This window comes from Habropoda laboriosa, unplaced genomic scaffold (assembly GCF_001263275.1).
Source record: "Habropoda laboriosa isolate 0110345459 unplaced genomic scaffold, ASM126327v1 scaffold86, whole genome shotgun sequence".
In the NCBI taxonomy this organism is placed as follows: Eukaryota; Metazoa; Arthropoda; class Insecta; order Hymenoptera; family Apidae; genus Habropoda; species Habropoda laboriosa.
The window spans coordinates 1,187,702-1,196,231 of NW_017100212.1; the positions used below are offsets into that span (position 1 = coordinate 1,187,702).

At 47.4% G+C, this 8,530-nt stretch overlaps 1 protein-coding gene across 5 annotated transcripts in view; it reads left to right on the forward strand.

Annotated features, from left to right (window-relative positions):
- The first annotated feature begins 1,879 nt into the window (after nt 1–1,879).
- Nucleotides 1,880–8,530, forward strand: part of LOC108570827 — an 8,635-nt gene continuing 1,984 nt past the window's right edge. Inside the window, exons 1-3 of one of the 5 annotated variants that reach the window (XM_017932744.1) lie at nt 4,956–4,994; nt 6,102–6,261; nt 7,624–8,162. In XM_017932744.1, coding sequence (XP_017788233.1) covers nt 7,709–8,162 — 454 coding nt within the window. In that variant the 5' untranslated portion in view covers nt 4,956–4,994; nt 6,102–6,261; nt 7,624–7,708. Of the gene's footprint in view, nt 2,007–3,869; nt 4,083–4,182; nt 4,274–4,955; nt 4,995–6,077; nt 6,262–7,623; nt 8,163–8,530 lie in introns of those variants that run through there. The other 4 variants (XM_017932745.1, XM_017932748.1, XM_017932749.1 and 1 more) reach the window with 4 other exon arrangements.

The following is an 8,530-nucleotide window of genomic DNA, read 5'->3' on the forward strand; positions in this document are numbered from 1 at the left end:
AGAAGACTCCCGTGGAGAAAGCAAGGCGTCTCGAAGTTCCCGTGGATGGGAGACGGCCAAGCCTCCTAATGAAATTCTTCGAATGCACCGGATTTCGCGATGACAAAAGGGGACCGACCGCGATCGAACTCATTATAAAATCGAACGGTTCGTGGAGGACGCGACGGGCGTTCAGCTAAAATCATTCCTGACACGTAATCCCGTTACCGTCGGGACCGGCGCGGGGTGGGTTCGACCGGACAAAGCGTCCAATTAAAATTATGCAACGTCCATTGTGCTCGTTATCGCGCGCCTATCACCAACAGGACCGTCGGGGAACTTCGAAAACTCGCGTAGTTCGATGAAAACGAACGGAAGGAGAAGAAGAAGTTCCACCGTTGCTCCACCTTCTCCCTTTCCCACTCTCTACATCCCTCCTAAAACCGCCGTGACAAATTCGTTTTCCCCGCTGCCGCGCTTCCGTATTTACTCCTGGCTACGTTGCTTTGTCCCTGCGTAATTACGTTCCGTGGGCGGCTTAACGGTCGACAATTACTCGCCTGGTCGTCGTTAATTTCCCCTTGAAATAAAAGATGACAACGACGATGACGAGGACAAGGGTGCCTGCGAGACGTGGAATACCTAAGGGAGGTGCGCGATACCAATCTTACGATTTTCCACCGGCACAAAGACGGGTTCCCCCTTTAGCTTCGGTCTCGAGTCTCTAACGGGACTTTCCAGCAAACGGAGTCGCTTTCGTGACGACGATGCCGATGTTATCGTGCCGCCCAGGCCTAACTGGCAATGTCGAATCGCGTGGGTTACAGAGGAAACGTGTATGGTTCCGTGGGTCGGGAGAGGTCGAATTGGACGCGATGTACCGGGTGTCCGAATCGTTTTCGACCAAACTTCGCCAGTGTGTTCTATGGGTATATGTAAGAGAAAAATGTCGTATAAACGTAGGTCGTTTGAAGCTTCGTTGAAAAGTTACAGCGATAATACGAAGGAAATAGTTGGGTTAATTTAAGTTACGATGCAAAATAGGAATAGATCAAGGATAGGTTCATCTAGTCTGGTTGTGCATAGCAACCGCAAACTCGTTACCATTCCCTTCGCATTTTCCCTATAACTTTCTAACTAAGCTTCAAACGACCATTGTTCACGTAACGTTTTTCCCTCACACACACCCACAGATCACACTGGCAAAGTTTGCTCCAAAAAAATTAGGACACCCTGTAGATGAAAAATAGCCTCGACAGAAGATTCGAACGATCAAACGTTCGATTGCACACGCGTCTCGTAATTGCAAAATGCCTCCGAGTTTTCATAATCATGGGAAAAACGTAACGTTGTTAAAAATCCGCTCGCTCGTTGTTCGATCACAGGGAGAAGGTACTTACACTGCAATCGTACATAACAGAGGTGTTTCACCGATCACGATCGGTCGCCCGGACAGGAAAGATTTCAGCCTGATTTTGTAACGCATTACATAAAATTGTTGCGCAACCTGTTTGGAGCGCGTTGCCGGATTCCGCGGCGACGGGCCCGGAATTCACCCGGGGTGGAGGAAAGAAGGTGCTCTCGCGTGTTGCACGGCGAGAAATGCACCGGTGTGGCGCGGCGTAAGACGGCCAGAGCTGCGAGATAGCCGCGCGAGTAAGTGGCTTTACGCGGAAGCGGCCGTAGATCCAGCAGTAACCTACCTTTATGACCGACGATCTCGCGAGTGCGTTTCCCTTCTCCTCTCACGTAACGCCAACCTGCACCGGGCTATCGCGCGCAGTACAAGTGAGAAATCGCCTCGAAAGCTGCGCGCCATCCGGCCGGGACGAGTTCGCGATCATTGTTTCAATAATAGCGCGCCAACGTTTCGGCTCCTCGCTCTGCCGTTTCGCGCCATGCCTCCTCCCGGTCCTATTACACCCACGGAAATATGGAAATGCTGATATCTTCGAGTCACTTCCGCCGGGATCTAACCTGAGCTCTGCTGTCGCGAGGGGGAATTTCGGTGAACGAATGGAGTTCAGGTAGGTTTGAATTTTAGTTGTTTATTCTGTGTTTGGGTTTTATCGCGGTGGATTAGGTAGAGAAAAATTCGTGTGGTTTCTGTGTTGGTCATTCACGTTAAAAAATATATAGAAATGCTGTTGAGAGGTCGATCAAGTTATCAGAAAAAATTTCGTGTACTACACTTACTTTCGTTGCCCGTTAAAAATTCTGAAAGACGGCAATGAAACTCGCGCGCTAGACCAGAATACCCCCTTGATAGGTGAAATTGGTATTAGGTTTTGTGTAGTTTTCTGGCTGAAATTTCACACAGACGTTAGTTCCATCCTTACTAACGTCTAGAAATTGTAAAAGTCCAACAGCAAAAATCCTTACCGCCAAGTTGGGGTTCAAGCATGGTCGGACGTCCTCGCTCGTTCTCCGGCTTGTTCTTCGGTTGGTGGCTTCGATGGAAAGTAGAAGCCTGGTCTGATAGGGGTATAATAAGCTGAGGCACCCTGAGTCCTTCTAAGGACGTTCTCCGGCTTGTTCTTCGGTTGGTGGCTTCGATTGAAAGTAGAAGCCTGGTCTGATAGGGGTATAATAAGCTGAGGCACCCTGAGTCCTTCTAAGGATGACCCACACTAGTAGGTTTTGTGTAGTTTGTTGCTCGCTAAAGTCTACTTTTCGTCTATTTAACCCTCTATGGGCCCGTGTAACTTTCAAGTCACATACTAATATATCGATATTTTATTAAATAATTGAACTTTCTTCCACAAAATGGCATAAACGTCTTGTTGTACAATGTCTCCTTATTAACCAGTAACTTTCTTGATAACCGTTGTTACTTCAAAGTTACAATATGTATTCGTTATGATAAAATTGTTTATAGGTCGATATTTGCTAATTTTACGTTACATAAATTCTTTTACAGCCAAGAAAAATATTCGGCCCATAGAGGGTTAACGTAAAGAGTGTATTTTCGCACGAGAATGATAACGTTGCTTTTCTCGGATTCGTAAAAGAGTAAAGGACGTTTAGTCATCCATTTCTGCTTGCGTCGAACTTTTCTGCAAATAAGCACTTTGGTAACTTGAAGACACTGAAAAAATGTTTGCAACTGCAACGTAATTCTTTTATACTGACGAAATGCGTAGGCTTGTAGAGTGTTGCGAAAGAGTTATCCAAACGAGTGGCGATTGCTTTGTCAAGTAAAATTACACTCCAAGAGAGTTCAGTCGGAAACATTTTCCTCTACGCGACAACCTATCGCTCGCAGATACATCTGCAACTGCGAACGAATTTACTACGTATTTAAAATAACTCATTCAAGACCTCCGAGAAATCTCGTATCTCTCAGCTTATCTGTGTCTGAAATTAGCACCGAGTGCACTATAAGAATCCTCCAAGGAGAAAAAAACAGATAATTACGAGGAATATTCACAATGATCGCAGACGTAGCAATAACAAGCCGAACTATAAATAACCAGTGAAACAACATTACGCGTCGTTATTCAGTGAATACTATCAACGCGACAACGGTAGAAAAACACGCGACGGTAAAATTGCAAAGTGACAGCGGCGCGCTACGTCAGCTTGTCGCATTTCCTTCTCGCCCACGTGGACCAATGAGAGTATCGTTCACCTCTGACCTTTCAGTCGTTCGCTCGCTGCTTCCGCGTGTCTCTGTCGCGCGCGTAAATCACGCGATCCCGCGTCCTGTTTCTCGCGATTTTCTTCCCGCGCCGTCTGTTTCAGCTATGGCGAACACGTAATCGCGCGGAGCGCGCTCGAAATAGTGTACGCGCGAACGTAAGCGGAATGCGACACGCGCGCGATCGAGTCCGCAGAAAAATGTTGACCGGCGTGTGCAGCTGAACGTTGGAAACAGCCTGGCTGTGAGATGTATATGTGTCTACTGTTTCTCAAGCGGAGAATTCCCGGTGAATGACAACGAGGCAACAGGCTCACGTGTTGTTACTGTGTGTACGAGGGGAACACGTTTAGGCGGCGTGTTTGTTTCATTGGCGAAGCGAACAGGCTTGGGCATTCTTTTCCTTCAATCGACGACGAAGCTTGCATTGACTGCGGTTGCACAAGAAAATACCGTCGTTACGGTGGGTTGGTGATTCTTGTGAAATTGGTGGATAAACGGGGAGGAATTTTTATGTTCGTTGGGAAATGTGATAAGATTCATGGACGGTGTGAAAAAGTGATAGGGGAGAGGTTTGTTATCGAGTGAGCAGTGGGACGTGCTTGAGTATTTGAGTAAAAACTGATGTCAATTTAGTGTCGTTACGGATGATCGGTAAATATATAACTAATTATTAAGAAAGTTAATTAGTTTAGATACATTCTGAAATGTAATGCTCGGGAAATTAATCCTCGTTTTTTGAGAAATTTGATAAGATTCTTAGATAGTACAGAGAATTGAAGAAAGGTTAAAGTAACTTCCCAGCATCTTCCCGCCTTTTTGGGGACTTGGATGAACTCTGCGTTGATTGTTGCAACAGGGAAATTTGTGCTCCTTTAGTGAGAAATTTGACGAGATTTTGAGATAGTATAAATAAAGTAATTTTCCAGTCTCTTCCCGCTTTTTTAGGGACTTACAGAGAAACTCTATTGCTTATTGTGGCAGGCAAATTTGTGCTCCTTTAGTGAGAAATTTGACGAGATTTTGAGATAGTATAAATAAAGTAATTTTCCAGTCTCTTTTAGGACTCGCAGATAAACTCTGTATTGATCACTATAACGGACAAGTTTCCGCTCCTTCGTCGAGAAATATGCTAAAATTTCAAGACGGTGCAAAGAATAGAAAAGAGGTTAAAGTAACTGTTCAGTCTCTTCCCGCTTTTCGAGGGACTCGAAGGTTGGCTCTGTATCGATCGTCGCAAGAGGCAAGTTTAAACTTTACACCATCCGAGTGTTTGCGCTTCTTAAAAGTGGCACTCTTCGAGGATCCTTGGAGCATAACTGACAGATTACACGTTACAACACGCACGATCTCTTCCGTCGTCAAGATTGCACAGGTAACCTGTCAAACTTCACCGCGAACCTCCGCTCCATTTTCCCTCCGCAGCATCGATAAAATTGACACTTGTCCGAGCGTTCGATCTCGCTTACGTATATAACACCGCGCCGGTTACACAATTCGAGATTTCCTAACAGCTGTCGCGGGGAAAACAGTGCATCTCGTAACCGCCGTGCAACACGAGCAAACTGTGAACGAGAATATCCTGCGCTCACCGGCCAAGATAAGCTTTCTCCGAAAGGTAAACTCTCCAAGCTTCCCCCGGGGCTGTACCTTTAAAAATCTTCCAATATTGCAGTCGTCGTCTTTAAACAGAATCTCGGTATCCTTGCGCGAGACACGTGTTTCTGCATACTGTACTTTGCCTGGTGACTCAGTGCGTACACAAACCTTCACTGACGCAGGTAAAACTTTCTCGAAGCTGTTCGTTACCTGTGTTAATCACCTACGAGACTCGTAAAACGTTCCTACAGTTGACGAATTCCGATACGAGCGTAAACGGTACGAATCCAGGTACTGGAAGGAGCGCGTGTTCTCGTCGTTCTAGAATACTCACGGCCGCCACGAAAGGCAACGTGCCTGCGACCTTGAGAGCTCGTCGCGTCCTCGACATTCTCGCAGGATCGACTCGAGGTGGTGGGTAACGATGGACGCGCGATTGGACGATCTGGAGAGCGCGCGATCGGTCCGGCAGACTGTCTGCGGACAGCCGCCACTCCGTTATCGTCGTCGGTGGTAAGCGCGTGTGTCTCTCTCATTTGCAAATACGTTTACACGTGACGCGATTCGGTCCCTCTTTTGTCGCGAGCTCAGGTCACGAACGGGGAGTATCGGCTCGCTGGCTCGCTCGCGAGGGGCTAGCATGGAGAAATGTCGCGACAGACGGCGAGAAAGGTGGTTGCATAGCCAGTCTCGTCGGTGCATCGTGATTAGGGGACCAAGTTTCCTGTCTGATCACACCGCGAACGTTCTTTCGTGCAACCGAGTGGACAGCTTCCGGTTCCGCGGTCTCTAGCCTCGTGATTGCTACCTGTTGATCGTGTCGTCGATAGACCATTGCAAAATGTGCGGATCGCCGGTACACCTTGTCGTTCGTTCGTTTTAGAGATCGTTCTGTGTCTGAGAACAGTAGTGGACAAGTTGCTCGACACGTGCGCGCCTTCGACGGTGAATCCGCATCTGGGACAACGGTCGTGCGGTTTTTGCGCTGGGAGCACTGGACTCTGGCTGGAGATTCAATGGAATTCCGTCGGTTCGAGTTGTAGGTAGGTCATGATTTGTGCATTATTGATAGAGTTTCACAGCGGCGTAGAGAATAATGTTTCGACGTAGCTGACGTACTTGACGTACCTTCCTTCAGGTGACACATTGCGCGTGTTCTTTTATTAATTAGCGAAAGCGATACTTTCGTTCGTCGGTCGGTGTTTGTCGAGTGGTACGTGTCTCGAATGAGTAGTTAGCGAAATTCAGATGTTCGAAATTAGTTTATGGATAATTAATAACGACGAGTATCGAGAGAATCGCTTTCACTTTCGTTGTGCATTTGGAAATCCGTGAGAAAACATGGTTGACTCATCGAACGTTTCGAGCGACCTTCGAAGAGGAAAGTAGCTGATTTAACAGTCCTCGATCGTACTTTCGGGTTTATTCAACTCGCCTTGACATTGAAGCGCGGCTAGCCGACCTGTAGAGAAGAGTTACGCAAGCTCTGGAAAGGAGCAACGAGATCAGAGGAGTACAAACTTCTCTCGAAGAGTTTCTTTCTAATCTCGAGAGATCGTTTTCCTTTTTTATTCCAAGTGAGTTAGATCCTCTGATCTCGTCGCAGGGTAAACCGAGCTTGTGCCTCTTCCAGTTAAGCGACGTCTCGAGGTTGTCCACTGCGTCACCTTCTTTTTCTCATTCTTCACCGCGTCCCACGTTTGTACACCTTGAAGCAAAGGTCGGACTCTCGCCTTGTAGACGTTTCAACGTGTGAATTCTGGTACAGAGTAGCGTGTATCGTGTTCCAACGATCACTGGTGTTCGATCGATAATTACAACCAGCTCTGTGAATCACGATTAAGTCGGAACGCTTGACTCACCGGTTGACCTGCTACGTTTAATTATACCGCGTCAAATTACTTCACGTTCAACTGACAATTTCCCGAACCTTGATCCTCTGATTCGTGTAATCTGGATGACGGAAACGCGTAAAAAGTGTGCCTGATCCCGTTCCGTGACGCAACCGTCGCAACAAAGTATCGAACAATCGTTTATTTAATTGCGCAACATTTGCGAGTCGATCGGGCAGGTCAGCTCTCATTTGTATAAACGTTGTACTAATTTGTAAGATTGCTCTGTTAATTAGAGTGCTACGTACGTGACAGTGAAGTGTGATTTGTAGTGTGTCACGGCTGAAATGATTCAGCATGGTATACTCCGTGAAACGAACACCGCGAACTCGTAAAATCAGTCGAAGTAAACATGTTACTCAATAGTGTCTACAAGGGAATTGACAGAAATGTGAGAATTAATTAGCGTTTTTGTAATAAAACGTTTATTACGCCGACTTTTATTATGTCACCACTTGAAGCTATATTTTTTCGTACCTCTCGTACTAATCATCGCTGTCTAACCTGTTACAGATCGAAAGAGACTCGCGATCCCCAAAAAATGAGCCCGCAAACTTTCTAAACTAAAGAGATCGACGTCCAGGAAGAATCTGCGAAAATGGTGCCCTCGTCGAGGCTGCTCCAGGACGAGCCAGCCGATTCCGCGACAGAAACTAGCCCCAGAAATCCGCCCGACAGACCAACGACCCTGCCGTCGATCGTGATCGAGGACGTCGGAGGCAACGACGATGATCCACCGCCTTACAGCGCGGTCGTTCCGCCGGATCACGTCGGTTGGCCTTTCAACTTTCCTGCGATTCCGTATTCCGCGTGTACGACGACGAGCTGCAGAACGGAGGCCGCCCCGTTGGCCGATTTCCAAACGAACCCGACGTCGCCGGGTTCCGATTTCCATCCCGAGGGAACGGACAGTCAGCACGCGTCGATCTCGATGCCTTTAATGCCGTACAGGCTGCTCATGTTCGGCTCCCGTAGATCTCTGTTCACGCACGGCGGACTGCCGTTCTCGGATAACATCTCAGTGAGGAAGGACGGGAACGGAAGGACACGCAGTAAGTACCTGTGCTTTGTTGGAAGTGGAGCACACCGTGAAACGGCCGGCCGGACAATGAGTCACCAGGCCGTTTCTCTCGACCGATGAATGTGATTAACGACGGTCCTGGAGGATTTGCGAGATTTATCGGCTGCTTCTTCGGGCAAGCTTAGCGTCCGGCTGACGGTTTAGGAGCTGGGAAGGCTGCGCGAAGGTCTTTTTTCTACCTTCGGTGTTTAATGCTTTCTGATTTTGGGATTTGGCGTTGGGCGATGGTTAGGCATGGAGTTAAGTGAATTGGAACGAATGGATGTGTGATTTTCTTTTTAACCTTGAATACTTAACGCTTTCTTATTTTGGTATTTGGTATTGGGCGATGGTCAGGCA